Source organism: Hetaerina americana, unplaced genomic scaffold, assembly GCF_022747635.1.
Source record: "Hetaerina americana unplaced genomic scaffold, ioHetAmer1.1.p SCAF_38, whole genome shotgun sequence".
NCBI lineage: Eukaryota > Metazoa > Arthropoda > Insecta > Odonata > Calopterygidae > Hetaerina > Hetaerina americana.
In genome coordinates, this window is record NW_027286963.1 from 3,229,459 (window position 1) to 3,246,403 (window position 16,945).

The following is a 16,945-nucleotide window of genomic DNA, read 5'->3' on the forward strand; positions in this document are numbered from 1 at the left end:
ATGCAGTGTGCATATATGGAAATTCAACGGGGAATTGTGAAATTGGTGCACTGTATTTTAAAGGAAAGCGCACTGTCGATAATTGAGAAGAGAAAATCCGTGCAAACATACGAAGATAACCCAGGAAGATAATTAATGAAGGAAAACAAGGTAAATTGGAGACGGATGGAAGGAACATGTGGAAGAGCTATATATTACAGACAATAGTCCAGCAAGATTAGACATAGAAAGAGAATATGGCATATATTTGAATAGTTTTGGTCCAGGTTACTCGATAGAGAGACAGAAAGGGCATTGAGGGAATTGAAATCAAATAAGGACAATGAGGCAGGCAACATTCCCGCAGAACTATTTTAAGGTTGAGGAAAGGGTAGGTGGATGCCATAGCAGGAATGAGGTCACTAATACAGAGAAACCTATGACCCAATCAGGATGTATTTGTCTCTTTCGTATATATCGAAAAGGCATTTGAAAGAGGAATTGGATTGAATTAATGAATTTATTGCAGAAAAGGGGAGCAGATTGGAGTGATAGGAGACTAATTCGCAACCTGTGTTATGGCTAAGACTGCTCAGGCGTGAGTGAGTGGTGGATGGAGTCTGGCTGGTTAGTGTTAGAAAGAGGGTTGATACAGGCTATTCGAAAGTACAGTAATATAGGTTAATATACCAGTATATCCTTTGATTTTGAACGTACATGGGAAGGAAATAGTGAAAAAGATATGGGAATAATAGAAATAAAAATGGAAATGAGTGGCCAATGCATGAAATCTGGTAGGTTTTACGGATTTTAAAACTTTAGTAAGCCAGTCAGCAAAGGGGTTGCAACGATTAAAATGGTCAACGTTGTAGAGCAATTATATAAAGAATGGCTTTAGGCATAGAAGCTTTACAAGGAGGAGGTGATTGATTTCAGGGATCTTGAGTAAGGAAGTTTAGAAAAGATTATTGCAAAACATGTTATATGCAGCTTAGCATTGTAACGCTCGGAACCACGGTCGTTAGAAGATAGATGATAATGGTAAAGTTGGAGACTTTTGAAATTATTAGAAAGAAAACAGATGATAAATTACTAGGCTAGATGAAGAGGGAGGATAGGAGATTGTGGGAGAAAATCAAAAAGATGCAGGAAAGATGGATGCAGAGTCCTTTTTTCGGTGATGGGATGACTGTTACACAGGAGGTAGAACTTTTGGCAAATTAGGAAGGGGTAAGGAATGGGATCGGGATGTTGGACGGAATGAAAGGAGGTAGTAAGTATACAGGAATATAAGGAAATATATAGGAATTAAAGAGGGTCTTAATATAGTATTGGATTCGAGAGTGTGATCGGTTAGGAACTGTAAATAAACGTATCTTTGCAACGTTTTACAGTTTGTGCCCGTCCAAAATCTACCTAAAAACTTATATATATATATATATATATATATATATATATATATATACACACATTTATATATGTATATAAATTAAAAAATATATATGTAGTAGTAAATGTTTACAGATATAATACCAATGTGACAAAGTAAGACGTTTATCCCTGCATTAATGTGACACACCAAGCACAATAAACACAGGGAAGAATCATAAAAGAGAAATTCGTACACTTTATATATTTTTGTGGTCCATGACATCACTCTATGTTGTCATTAGTGGCACTCTATATGATTATATTTAAACAATAACCACAGTAAAACATCCGGAGGTTGGTTTGGTTGGTGTTGTTAGATTTCAGCCCGACTTTCACCGAAATTCACACATCAGGATAGGAGAGCCAGTTCCTTTCCCGGTTATGGTTTCCCAGAAAGATCTGGTATCCGAGAAATCACACAGCTTGAGTGGTGCTGAGAGTGTCCAGAAAGGCTTGCCCGGGAATAGGAACCGGGCCCTTCGGTCAGTAGTCCAACGCTCTACCCCTGGACTACCGCGACCCATATATGTATATATTTATGTAAATATATATTTGTTTGTGTGTGTCAAGGTAGTCGAGGGTTAGGGTGTTAGACTACTGACCGGAGGGTCCGGGTTCGACTCCTGGGCAAGCCTCCTTGGGCATTCTCAGCTCCACCCAAGCTATGTGATATTTCGGGTACCAGATATTCCTGGGAAACAATAACCGGCACAGAGAAAGGAACTGACCCTCTACCCTGATGCGTGAAATTCACAGTACTAAGCCACACCCCCCTACCCTGATGTGTGAAATTCACACATCAGGGTAGGGAAGGGGGTCGGGCTTAGTACTGGGTCAACCTACCCAACCGACCTCCCGGTTGATTACCGTGTTTATGGTTATATTTATGTGTGCATACACAGTTTTACACAGCAACACAATAAATTGTCATTGAGTTGAATAATTGTAACTGTAATTGGAAAAATGGAAAATATTGTCTCTACCATGTTGTCATATCCAATGTAGTTGTTCACGTACAGAAGGTTCAAGAACCACAGTTCCCGACAATTGTCCACGGTCGTTTCTATGTATCTGTTCCAAGCTGGTCCGCGACCCAAGAACACTAGGAGTGTTGTGTAGAAAGCAAGCACAACGCCATATGCAGGAGTCAATCTGAAAAATTCAAATTAGAGGCACATAAAAATAAAAACTCTAATTGGGAAATCGAGAAAACCTTATTTTTCAAATATTTTCGGAAAATCCGTGCAATGAAATGGAATTTTTGTATTTTACACCCCATAAATGAATACTTATTATACAACTGAGAATATTGTATTGGGGATTTTTATTATAAAGCTCTTCAATACTATGTGACGTGAATATCGTGTTGTTCCTTTCTACGATATTGAAAGAATTGTGAGCGAGATATCGAATGGAATAGATCGTATTTTATCTCAACTGATTATTAAAAAAAACTGCGTGTGCTCTTCTTACTTAATGTGATAATATGTTTTTAAAAATTACCCTATTGAACTTGAGACAAGAGATTAATCTACACACTTCAAGTTAAACTAAAGAGTACTTTAAAGAAAAAATTATGCTTCCATAAATTGAAGAGTTTCAAGGACTCCTCCAGCCATCTTCAGCCACTTCAGCTCCTCATTCCCTAACTCAGTTCAAATTTAAATTATAAGGGGCGCTACCATGAGAATCAGAAGCATATTTTGGAAGAACTTTTACATTAATACACATTTTAAAATGGTTTTTATTTAGAATAGTTTTGTCAAATAGACACGTTTGTGAAATAGACATATTTCTCTCGTTTTATCTTCTGAAAATCGGTCAATTGGATCATTCGGATGAAATTGAAGATACCAATACAGAATACAAATGTCCCATTTGCTTTCACCAAGCAGGCAAAAGAAATCACCCAAAAAAGTACTAGATGTGGTGAGACGGGAGGGGAGAGATTGTTGGGATAAGTCCAAGGAAGTCAGGAAAAGCGGATGCCGAGCATTCTGATTGGGATTAAGATGTTGAAGACTGTGTTATATGAATGGGAGAACGTTAGGCAAGCGAGGAAGAGATAGGAATAGATTCCAAGAATCTCCGAGAGAAGCCGCGGCAATAAAGTTTAACGGAGTCATCCACTAATGTGCATTACTCTGCGACAATTTAAGAGTGTAAAAATCATTCGCCTTGATCGGGATCCGAACCCGGATCCCTCGGCGTCCAGCCGAGTGCGTTATCGAGTCGTCCTTTTTAACTCTGAAATGTTGGGGGCTTTAAAAGAACACCGGAAAAAACGGACATTGAGGGATCTGGGTTCGAACCCCGGTCAAGTTGAAAAATTTTTACACTCTGAAATTGTTGTATTGTAGATAGTAATAGGATGGACTTGTTGGACTGAATGAAGTGTGTGTATGTATAATTACATATATCGAATATATATTTACTTGTATATATCTATGTACGCATATATATACATAAATAAATAAATAAATAAATATATATATATATATACATATATATTATTTTTATAAATTACTCTACCGGTTAAGGTAGGATTTGAATGGACACAACAACCATATGAATATTTTGTTTCTCCCTACAAAACATAACCCAACGTCCTACCCTATAACCAGACCCTCTTCATTTCTGTGTACTTCCTCCCTTCCTTCATCCTTCCAACATCCGTATCCTATTCCTGCCCCATCCTCCCCTGTCTAACCTTCTCCTCTCTATCACATTCTTCAACATCCTATCACAATTGAAATGCTCTGCATCCATCTTTCGTATCCTCATTTGATTGCTCCAAAACATTTATTACTTCCCCCACCATCTCTAACACTTTGTCGTTTGTTTCCTTCTCTATGTCCATCACCTTCTCCATCCTTATCCACAATCACATTTTAAAAACCTACAATCCAGGCCTATCATCCAGTTTCAATGACCATGTTTCCGTGCCGTACATAACTAAGTTCCATATCAAAACTTTAACAAACCATATCTTAAAAGCCGTACTCAACGTCCCTCTCATTAATTTTCTCGTCCTTGTGAAATCTTCTTTGCCTAATGTAAGTCTCCTCCTTATGTTCCTACTACTCAGAATATTTCGGTCCAAAACAATTCCGAAATAGGTGAATTGTTTTATTTTTGCGCCCTCCTATAATATTATATATATATATATATATATATATATATATATATATATATATACATTCATACATACATCGCAAGCTATGTGATTTTCTGGGTACCAGATCTTCCTGAGAAACCATAACCGGCACAGGGAAAGGAACTGGCCCCCCTACCCTGATGTGTGAATTTCACACGCCGTCGGGCTTAGTACTGGGTGAACTCTACCATCACCTACCAAACCGACTGCCGGGTTGATTACTGCGTTTATGGTTTATATATATATATACTACCTTGATCAAAAAGTTCCCGGAATAACCACCGTGTGGCGCTCCCAATGTTCCGATTTGAGTTCTGTTTTTTTTGTTAAATTGGTACATCTGTTGTTGATATTCCCTTTAAATCTTAGTGTCATAACTTGACATTTGCAAAAGTTACGTAGCCAAGAGTACATCTATCTCTGTGTGTGTTGGCGATTTTTTACAATTTCAGAAATGGATTTAAATTTGCAACAACGAACTTGTATTAAATTTTGCGTAAAAAACGGATTTAGTGGCGCACGGACGTTGGAAATGTTGGAAAAGTGTTTCGGCAACGATTCTCTAAAAAAAACGGTCGTTTACCAGTGGCACGAGCGGTTCAGAAGTGGTCGTGAGTCAATCGAAGATGATGAACGCAGTGGCAGACCATCGACATCGAAAGTCGGTGAAAAAATTGATAAAGTAAAAGAAATGTTGGTCAATAACCGCAAATTAACCATCAGAGAAATAGCGGAAGACTTGAACATTGCCTATGGATCCGCCCAAGACATTGTGGTTAATGATTTGGGTTTCCGTCGTGTAGCAGCAAAGTTGGTGCCAAAAGACCTCAATTTCATGCAAAAAAGAGACCGTGTTGACGTCGCAAAAGACATGATTTGCGAGGCTGAATCCGATCCCACATTCATCAAAAGGATCATTACTGGAGACGAGACGTGGGTTTATGAGTACGACACGCAATCCAGACATCAGGCAAGTGAATGGCGTTCACCAAATGAGCCGAGACCAAAAAAACCACGTCGTTTTCAGTCAAAAAAGAAGGCAATGCTGACGGTTTTCATGGATTACAACGGTGTAGTGCATCATGAATTTTTGCCAGAAGGCCAGACAGTAAACAAAGAGTATTATTTGGGCGAAGCAATTCGCCGAAAGAGACCAGAAATGTGGGCAGAAAACTCGTGGATTTTGCACCATGATAACGCACCGTCGCACAGTGCTATCATTATTCGTAATTTTTTGACGAAAAATGCAACAAATACCATCCAACAGCCACCGAATTCACCTGATTTGGCTCCCTGTGACTTCTTTCTGTTCAATCGAGTTAAAAAACCATTACGGGGAACGCGTTTTAGCAGCCGAGAGGAAGTAATGGAAAAATCGCAGGAAGCACTGATGGACATACCGAAAACCCAATATAAAAAATGTTTCGAGGATTGGATCAAGCGCTGGCATAAGTGTGTTGCAGTCGATGGGGATTACTTTGAAGGGGACAATATAGATTTAGATGAATAAACTTGTATTTTTAATTTTCTGAATAAATTCCGGGAAATTTTTGATCAAGGTAGTATATAGACGGTATCTCAAGGAGAAACCATTGGCCCCCCTCTCCCTTGAATCCGCCGCTTATGAATAGAGAGACGCATGGACTCTTTTGAATAAAATGCCCATCCAATCATTCTACGATTTTCGCACATATATACTTTCATATATATATATATATATATATATATATATATATATATATATATATATATATATATATGCATTCAGTGGGCTTGGTTCAGCCCCGGGGTTTAAATGATTGGGCCACCCAGATATGCGCCATCTCGCGGGTTCTCACCTCTATTATACGAGTATATTTACATACTTTGACTCTGAAACTGCCCCTAATTTTTGTATATAGTACACCATATGACACTCGATTGGATTAGCGTAGACAATCAAGATAATATATTATTTAGCTATGGGAGAAATTTTTCACGCACAATTTAATTGGCAATTCAGAGGAATATGAAGCCAAATTAGACCAATCAATTATTTCTTATCAATGATGGAATGATCTTTTGTCTGAGATTCTTCAGATCAGGAAACATTTGAGCTTTTTGAAGGAGGATTGGCATTCAGTCAGTTTTATTCAATTAGGGAAATATGATTTTTATTCCGTTTGTAGTATTCTTTGAAATAATAATAATTTAAAAAGATTTTACGGATCGTTGTGTAGAAAACTTAGTTTCATTTTGGGATGAAACAAAGAAAATATTATTTTTATTGTCTACAGATATATCTGAAACAGTATAAAAGCTATGAACGCAGAATTGCCGGAAGCGTAAAGAAGATACATTTATTTTAATCGAGTCAAGGGTCGAGTCACATTTCACGAATAAAAAAGATGTGACAAAGATTATACCTTTGAGCGTGTCACATGTAAAAGTAGAACGTTTTGCGTAATAATGTCGAAAGGTTTTGAATTGTGTCGGCTTTTTTTAAATGAACTCAACAGTTCTGATCCTCGAATATTTTAATGGTCGAGCCTGAGAAAGGGCGGGAATATATATATTATACAATAAATGTAAAAAGTTGTTTAGCGAGAGGCTCTGTATCACTTAACAAGCCCGGAGTAGTGCTGTTGCATCACAGGGTTTGTGAAATGCGGGAAAACTGGATAGCAGAAAACAGGGTGCTGAACAACTTGCAAATTATGGGGCACACGGGTTTTATTAATATCGAAAACAACCAGCCACAGCTGTGAATCCGAAGATTGGTTTGATGTGAGAGGGGTGAGACCACCCAATACACAATGAGCACGCGTGAGATGGCGTGAGCAGCGTGGTGTAAATTCATCAAACATAAACCTGGAACTTAATACTTGTAAAAAGAATACTTAACGTAATACACATTAGCATATTTTTTCATAAATTATTTCTAATACCGTTCCGTTCATTTCAAGGTTACTATTATCTCTAATTAAATACATTGAATGGACGACTAAAAACAATAACCAAAAAAATTTTGAATACTTGTGATTAAATAATTAATTAATAATTATAAATCATTAAGCATATAAATGAATTCAACAAAAAAATGTCTCACAATATTCAAAACTAACCTTAGATAACGCTGTGCGTAACTGGAAAGGATGTTGAACTTCCCGTCATCCAGTTCCTTCATGAAATGGTATGACTTCAGCAGGGCACTGACGAGGAAAAAAGTATCCACGTTGAGCATACTGTTTACCAAGGGCATCTTTGTCCAATGCGTTAAGCTCTGAAAAAGATGACCAAAACAACATATAGGATTACTCTTTCGTGCGGGAGCATCTATTCACACATAGTATACACACACATATATATATATATATATATATATATATATACATATAAGTATATATATATGTATGTTTATATTATATATATATATAATTATATATGTATATACATATAAGTATATATACATGTATGTTTATATTATTTATATATATATATACACACACACACACACACACACACACACACATATATATATATATATATATATATATATATATGTTAGTACCTTGATGAAGGTGGCTAGACCACTGAAATATTGAAGTGAGTTATGATCGTTTTAATTAATCTTATTGAAAAACAATTTTTTCTTTTAACTATGCATATACGTATATATCAAGGATCATTGATTGCCATTTAGGTGTTATATTAACAATATATACATTAATACATATAAATACATGTGTAATAACAGTCTATTCATACAGAGTACAAGTGTGCATTTAAGTTCAGAATACGTTCTCTCAAATTGCTGTTAATAAAAATATTTTTCTATCCCAAATGTTTGCTCAAATAAAAATGCGGCCAGATATTTTTAAAACCACTTAGCAATATAAAATTGTAAAAATTTATAAATTATTTCAAAATGAATCGCTATACTTAAAATGCGGAGAAAAATACGAGCTAGCTATCTTAGCTATCGTAACTAGTTATTGGTTCACATTTTCTTAAAAATTCATTCCCCAACTTTTGTTGAAGAGTCTTGCCATCTTCAGTTTGAGGTAGGAAACTTTTCAGACAATCTTCGTACACATTTATTTTCGGTTATTTTGTGGTAGGTAGTAATGATTGAGAAAAAGCTGTCTCTTGGGTGACTGGACAGACGAAAGAGAATAAATGACCGCATAAATCCAATGCTCCTGCTGGGGATTTTCCAAAGTACGTCAACTTCCACTGAAACTCGGAGTCAATGTAATTATTTCTCTAGGTTGTGTGAGCGTGAGGAATTCCGCACGCTCCTGTCAGTTATTATAATGATTTATCCCAGTTTGTTTCCAGCTTCGCCATAAGGTGGACAACAATAATTACTTTATTCTCTATTGATCTTTTACCAAAATTATTTTCACGCAGTTTTTGAGGTGAGTGTGTTCGTAGGATAATTCAAAACGTGAACTAAACCCAACCATAATAATCGACACGAGGGCTGCTTTAAGAGTAAGGGCGGAGCTCACTTTTGTTTGTTAATTTAGGGCAATTGGGGAGGCATGTTCCTATCAGTGTGGTATTAAATGATGAATTGGTGCCCGAAAAAAACACACAGCTTGGGTGAAACTTAGTGTACCAGGAGGCGTCCCCGGGAATCGAATCCGGGCCCTCCGGCAAGTACTCCAACGCCCATGGTAAACATAAGGACTAATTTGTCCCCTGAAATGTGAAGTTAGGTGAAAAAACATACAAAGGAGTTCCAAGTCTGGCGGGGGAAGGGAAGAGTCCTTTGGGAGAAATTCAAACAATGCCGGAGAAACGGATGCGTGGAATGCTGAGTGGAAGTGAAATGTTGAGCCCTGCTTTACATGGGGAAGAAAACATTAGGCAAGTGAGATGTGGGGAGGAAAAGAATAGGCGCGTTGGACGGAATGATGGAAGGTAGGAAGCAATATGTGGAGTTGTTGAAGAATTATTTACTGTAACGCAAGGTGTTACAATGCTTAGTGTGGAGTTAATGTAGGGCTTAGAAGTAAAAATATAATAGTGCTTAGTCCCCATAAACACACAATGACTCGAGCAGAGGTATTAAACATGCTTCACGGTATTTCATACTGACGCGGATATTCCAGCATTGTTCCAAAAATTTCACGAACACGGATCCCCGCATAAGGAGAACCTATGATCAACCGCGAATCAGTGGAACAAAGTCGCAAAAGATACAACGACGACCGAAACTTCTTGAACACAATCGTCTCAGGCGACTAAACCTGAGTTTATGGTTATAATATGGAAACCAAAGTCCAGTCTTCACAGTGGAAGGAGCCATCTTCCGAAGACCCAAAAAAGCTCGGATGTTACGATCGGACGTGGAGGTTATATTGGTCGTTTTCTTTTTTTTTTTTAATTTTTTTTTTTTTTTTTTTAAATTCAGTATTAGTCCGAAAACGGCGCATTTTGGCCTTTACATCGAACTGTTAACAACGATAACAATGGACACATTTACAAACACCCAAGCCCTAGATGGAGGGAAACTCACCCAGGCGGGAATCGAACCCGCGACCCTTGGAGTGGCAGACGAGGACGTTACCCCGCCGCCACCGGGGTCGGCATTCTTCGATTGGAAATGCATTATTCATTATGAATATGTCCCTTAAAGAACAAAAAGTGAACGGGCAGCACTATATTGAGGTTATGTGAATGTTGACATACGCCATGTTGCGGAAGAGTTCACAAATGTGGGAAAACAAGTCTTGGTGATTTCATCATGACAACGCACCGGCGCACACATCGTTGATGGTTACCGAGTTTTTGCCAAAAACAGCACACCGGCGATCCCCATGCCACCCAACTGTCCTGATATTTCTCCAGCGGACTGTTTCCTATTTCCCAAGTCGAAATCCACCTTGAAGGACTCCGATTGTTAAGTATTGAAGACATCCATTAAAATAGTACCACAGACTTAAATGCTATCCCTAAAGAAGCGTTACAGGAGGCATTCACAAGCCGTAAAAAAGTTTAGAGCTTTACATTGACGGTCAATTGTTATATTCTGAAAGCGATTAGCAAGATTAAAGGTTAAACTAATAAATTCAAGTATTTATTCAAAGAGCTTCATCTTTTTTCGAGCAGACCTTATATTTACACGACCGCAGCCCGTTGTATGGCGGTAAAATAAATTCACGGGTAGAATTGTAGCCAAGGCGCAAAATATACACGCGTTTACTCTCCAGTGGACATTTATATTTTTAGAAGAAATATTCACCAGCAAAAACTCGTATGGGTGCTCCATAGCGATTGGAGAGGGGGAGAGGAGGGGTGGTGGGGATAGAACGCAGGGAATTCGCAGAAAGAACGAGATTCGGTAAGAGTACGTGGAGAGGGGAACGGCACTCCCCCCCCCCCCCACGCCCCTCTGTGGCTCGACGCCGTAAGGAACACTGAAGTACAAGGGAAAGAGGAGGGAGATGATGGGAGAAAGCTGCGTGAAATGTGTTTAGAAAAGGAGTAAGAGTACGGGCAGGAGAGTGTGTGTTTGTGTAACGGAGTCTTTCCTACTTGGTGCTTAGAAGTGGGACGCGAGCCCCCTCCGTCGTCCGGCGATCGCGAATGTGCTTTCACTTTCGTTCGGGATCTCTTTTAAGGGGCGGGGGAGGGAGAGAGAGAGAGGAAGAGGGAGGGAGGGAGGGAGAGAGTATTGGTATGCCTCAGCGGACTCCCCGCGTGGGGCCCGCGTGACGGCGACACTGGTCCCGTCTCCCACCCACCCGACTATAAGCGGCAGGCCTTATTGGATAACGCCGACGAGATGTTAACCTTATTTTCTCACTGGCTACTGGTCGGAGAGAGAGAGAAAAAATTGGAAGAGAGCGTTTCCCATCGCCGCAGCCGGGAGGGTAAATGAGCCGATTCCAAGTAATGCTCTCGCATTTCGCGGGGGGGGGGGGTGGATTTATGTTGTCTGCCTCGCACGGCTCTCTTTCTTACCGGCGTGCAGGGGAATTGAAATCCTCCCCACCCCTTGCCTGGGTGGAGAAGGGGGTTTTATTGTCGATACGTTTTCGCAACCTGCATTGAATTCGTTTCGTTGTTGAAATCGATCCAAAATCTGAGGCCGCCGCTCCAATTTTCTCCGTGACCCTTTGGAACGAGAGGGTATACGCGGGATGAAGACAAGAAAAGGAATTGCCTTGGATTTCCGGAAAAATCGAATTGTTTTATAATCAATGAAATCATATCCATTTTTGGAATTTAAAATAATTTTTTTCGCGTAAGCAACAAATATTTACCTTATTAACGTGAGTATTTACAAGACTCTAATTATTATAATAATAATAATTACCATTGGGATTCTACCGTTTAGGGTAGCTACTGGAATGGACATAGGTTATAAAGCAGTACAAAGCTATATTCATTTAAATTCTCCAACAAAACACAACCTGATATTTAATACTACAATCAGTCCGTCTTCACTTCCGCACACTTCCTTCCCTTCTTCATTCCGTCCAACAACCCTATCCTGCTCCCGCCCCTTCCTCATTTGTCTAACATTCTTCCCGCTATTACAATCTTCAACATCTCATTCCCAATCAAAACGCTTTGAATCCATCTTTAATATCTCTTTTGGATTTTTCTCAAAAATGCCCTCTCCTCCCCCAACAAGCCTAGCACGTCTTCGTTTGTTTCCCCTATGTCCACTTCACCTTTTCCATCCTTCACCGCACCCTCATGCCAAAATCCTCCAATCTACGCCTATCATCCTACTTCAATGGCCATATTTCCGCGCCCGGCAAAACCACGATTCACATTTAACTTTTGACGCGACGTTACTAATCCTCCTTACTTGACCCTCTATCATCCCTATCCCTCCCTGTCCCTATTATCAATTCCTTCCTCCTCTTGAAAGCTTCTTGGCCGAATTATTCTTGTACTCCCACTACTTTGACCATTTTGGTCCCAAACACCTCCAAGATATGTATCTATTCCATCTGCAAACCTCATAACCTTTCAATGCGTTAAAAGTTACTGTTGCGGCATCTCCCGCAGTTTCTTTGGAACTCATAACCTTTGTTTTGTTTACATTGATTCTCATCCCGTACTTATTATCCTGACTTAGAAGCATTTCCAATTTGTGCTATAATAAAATAAAATAATTAATTAGAAATTTGGTATTAATACAATGCGCAATTCTTCGTTTATGGGCACTATTATAAATTTAATACATGAAATTTAAAAAAATAACGATTCATCTCACATCGTACCTTCCCTTCCGACTAACTTACCCTTAAAAAAACTTGTTAATCTTCTGCGGACTAAACCTGAGGATATTTATAAGTTGTAAACTGCTGATCTATTCCAATATTCAAAAATAATTCCACGCATGTATATGAATTCATATTTTTTCAAACTTATCGAAAAGTCTGTGACATCGGGCGGGTAATTGAAATCATAATAAAAATTAATAAATCTCGTATTTTTTCATCATCCCTTGTATTATATTCTCTTGATTGAATCATATACTATTTTAAGGAAAAATGTACATCATCCACGTGGATTATTCGCCCCATTAAGAGACCAGTCCTATCCATCCAGGCGTGCCAGTGATTTATATTTATATAAAATTATAGCTCGGGCGCCCAGAAGTGATGCACTTAGGGTGAAAAAACAAACGGAAGCAAACTAAAATGGTTTGATGCTGTACCTCGAGGTCAGATTTAGGAATCGAAAAATCATGCCAAGTTTTGATGCATCACCATAGTTTTCTCTTCTTGAAATTTTAACCAAAATCGATTAGTGCTTGCGTCCTTTGCAATTGCACCTATTGTTGAGCACCTGGAAAATGCAATATTTGCTTTCCGTAGAGATTGACGGCCAAATATTCATTGTATACAACGGTCTCAAGGAAAGAATATCTACTTCTCTAAGCAAACCAACTACATAGCACGAAGACTTCATTAACACTCAGGGGCGACAAATTGCTTACTTAAACACACGTACTTACGTAAACCACATCAAAATAAATGACTCCAGAATATGTTGCCTTCCTAGGTGAAAATATATATATTTATAGGCGTCATATATATACTTCCTATCTTTGTAGAATAATAAAAGGAGAACATGACCGAAGGTTCTCCTGAAAATTTCCATAACAAAGTTGATGGTTTCATTTTACTTTAATTTCTTGATGACTAAGGTAGAGTTGGAATAATTCGTGAACCAGTCATCCACCATTAAAAATATATTTCCTTATGGGTGAAGATGTTCAAATAGCGGTTCAAATGGATGTTCATCGGGACTAGAGCGTATTCACAACTGCTTTATTTTGCTGCTATCACTTGCTGTCTGAGTATAATTAAGTCGCTTATGCTTTCTCGTTGTTTTCCCGTCTGAGTTCGTAATGAAATTAAAGGTGGCCTCGGATAATTGATTGCATTTGAAACGCAATGTAAACTCACTTGCTTTAATTAAAACATAAACATATAAGTCTCACGTTGGACGTCATTTCATCCATTTCATCCTAGTAGATATTGGGCGTGAGCATACTGTATGTTGGATTTACCTGGAGGGATTCAGTTCTGTTGTTCTTCTGAAGACGAATTTTTCAGTAATCTATTCTAGATCTAGACAAAATTCATTGAAGTCACATAAATTTTCATTTTCAAATTTGAAATTGGAATGCCCCTCGAGGGATTCAGGTTGTTTAAACTTTTGCAAGCGTCTAAATCTTTCAGTAATACACCATCAGACTCGAAATGGGTATTTAAAACAACAGACTAATTTCATCATTTCTAGTAAAACTTTTATTGAATACTGGCAAAATATTTAAAAAGTGTGGAGTGGAGGTGAAGATTTAAAATACTTACCACGATCAGGACGGTTTTGTTGACCCATGGCTCTTGAGAAAAGGTTAAGACTTTGTGTGTGACAACGACCCAGAGGGTGCTGAGGAATCGAATACCATCGATGCATTCCAAGGATCCGGGAGGCGCCTCTTCCGTGTTCACTAGTCGCTCCCAATTGGCTGGTGCCGAGAACGCCAGAAGTACCTTAGATACCACGCCTACACGAAAGAGGAGTTAGAAAAACTATGATGAACCAGAAGAATTATGCTAATTTTGGGGTAAAAATTCATTTATTTGTATTAAAAATACGAAGTTTACATTTAATATCATGCATATATATATATATAATATATATATATATATATATATATATATATATATATATATATATATTTATGCATATGAAAAGGCAAGGTATATGAACATCCGTGACAAAAACTTTTGAATTTCCACTTGAATTTTGTAAGCAGAGTGTATATTGGCAAATGAGAACAAATTAAAACAGTTTATCCATTGATTGATAGATGCTAACATTATTAAAATTGATGCGTTCGAGCGTAAAAACAGAAAATGAAACAAATATTCTATATAAATGCGACAAACAATATGCTTGTAAAAAATCTTTGAACACGTCAACATTTCAGTTCATTTAGTTTTCCAACAAGAAATCGTTTCACGCAGGACACAATATACTGAACAGAATTGGAAATTCATCATATACGTTTAATTTGAGTAACACTTAGAAATCGTTTCATTCTCTACGTATGATGATTAAAAGTATAACATTAAATACGTAGCAAAAATATGTGTTTTAAGAGTGAATATTCAGGTTTGGAAGGGTGTTACCTACACATTTTGCTAAGTTAATAATGACGCATTGAAAGATTAAAAATAAAGTTTTGTCTCAGTTTAGTTGCAAAAATATCTACCGTAATAATACGTCGGGTATTATATTGATAAAACTCAATTTAATTGATACTTCAACCGAATCTAAAAATGGAGTAGACTGATGGAAAACAGACCAAGTACTCTAGGTAACATAGGAGACTGCGGATAGAGAGGGTAGAGAGGAAGGGGGGAGGAAAAGAATAGACTCTTTGGACGAAACAGAGGGAGACATGAAGTATATGGATTTTTAGAATAGTTTATTGGAAATGAAGGATGTTAAGTGACGAGTTAGGCAGGGCTTAGAACTGTAAGCGGTACTTGCTACCTGTCTCTCTCAAAGCTTAACTTGACCGGTGCTGTGCTTTTGATGATGTGTCGATTGTTGGGGAAGGTATTAGCGTCATATTGAATGTACTCACAGCCATCAAATCTCTTAAATTAATATTTAATGTGCAGATGACTAATCTGACCAATTTAAGAGACTAAGCCAAACGCGCCCGGTTGGATTTTACTTCAACGTGAAACATTCTGCTGTAAATGAAGGCTTTGTTCTACACATGAGGCTGGAAAAGGAAAATGATGCCTGATAAGTATTCTGACACAGTGGGTGTGATGCAAAAGTTTTCTTCTAAAGCTCTTTTATTACGATTAACTGTCAACGTTGTGAGAGCTGACCCTAATGCTATCATATTGCTATTGCTTAATCGGTCAAATTACCGAGTCTAGCAGGTGATATAGTGATCTCAGTAACTGAAATTAATGTGATGGGCAAAGATTTGTGGGTGGCATGCCTCTTATTAAAGAAAAGCACCCCTTCCATACCAGTGAAATCCCTCAGTGATAACCATCATTGATGTCCCAAGCTTTGCTGACCGTACTCTTTGATATAGAGGTTTAATTTTAACGAGAAAATTTTACCTTTAATCATCAAAGATTACCTTCAACTGTCAACCCTTTACAAGTCACCGCGACGTACACGAGAATTAAACTCATTCCTTATTTAGACCTTGATCAAATATTTTGGAAGCGTTGTCAAGGGGGTTTGGATGTTGACTGCGCGAGTAACGATATGCCTCCTTAGTCCGCGTACTTCTTGAACGGATGTGACGTGAACATTCGATTTTTTAAGCCCCGGGCGGTTCTTATTGATGTTTGAAATGCGCTCCCTTGTTTTGGACAAGCTCTTAGGCACCAATTTTTGAAACCATTCTATTTCGGTGGTTATATTTAAAAAATCAATTAATATCATTTGAACAGAGTTTGATAGGTGCTCTTATGCTAACACCATTTAATATCTGGTATAAGTGCGCCAATAATATGACTTTTTCGTGAAGAGTACCCATATAGTATATCTGCACCATAAATTCATTATCCTTCTGATTGAGTCTGCCATTAGAACACAAGTATGCAATCTTGAATTTAACATGCAAATTTTTATGAAAACTAGAACGGGAAATAATGTAAGTTTATCATTAGTCGATATAGTGCGCTTAATATTAAAAATTCAGAAAATTTTATCAAAATTATATAAAATCGATATAACTATGTCCCTGTATGTACAAGTGTATTTCATCCTTACTTCTTACTCGAAAAGAAAAAAAAACTGAATCGACTAATTCGCAATTGGAGGTAAATTAATCGGCAATAATGGTGTCACGGTGTCCGTAATTCAGAACCATAA

The 16,945-nt window shown here is 37.9% G+C and overlaps 1 protein-coding gene across 1 annotated transcript in view; it reads right to left on the reverse strand.

Moving 5' to 3' along the window:
• LOC139691554 (nose resistant to fluoxetine protein 6-like) overlaps positions 1-16,945 on the reverse strand; it is a 104,114-nt gene that overhangs the window by 22,455 nt on the left and 64,714 nt on the right. The window contains exons 5-7 of the mRNA XM_071589427.1: positions 14,398-14,594; positions 7,672-7,829; positions 2,394-2,562 (exon numbers count right to left, since the gene is read on the reverse strand). Coding sequence (XP_071445528.1) covers positions 2,394-2,562; positions 7,672-7,829; positions 14,398-14,594 — 524 coding nt within the window. The remainder of the gene's footprint in view (positions 1-2,393; positions 2,563-7,671; positions 7,830-14,397; positions 14,595-16,945) is intronic.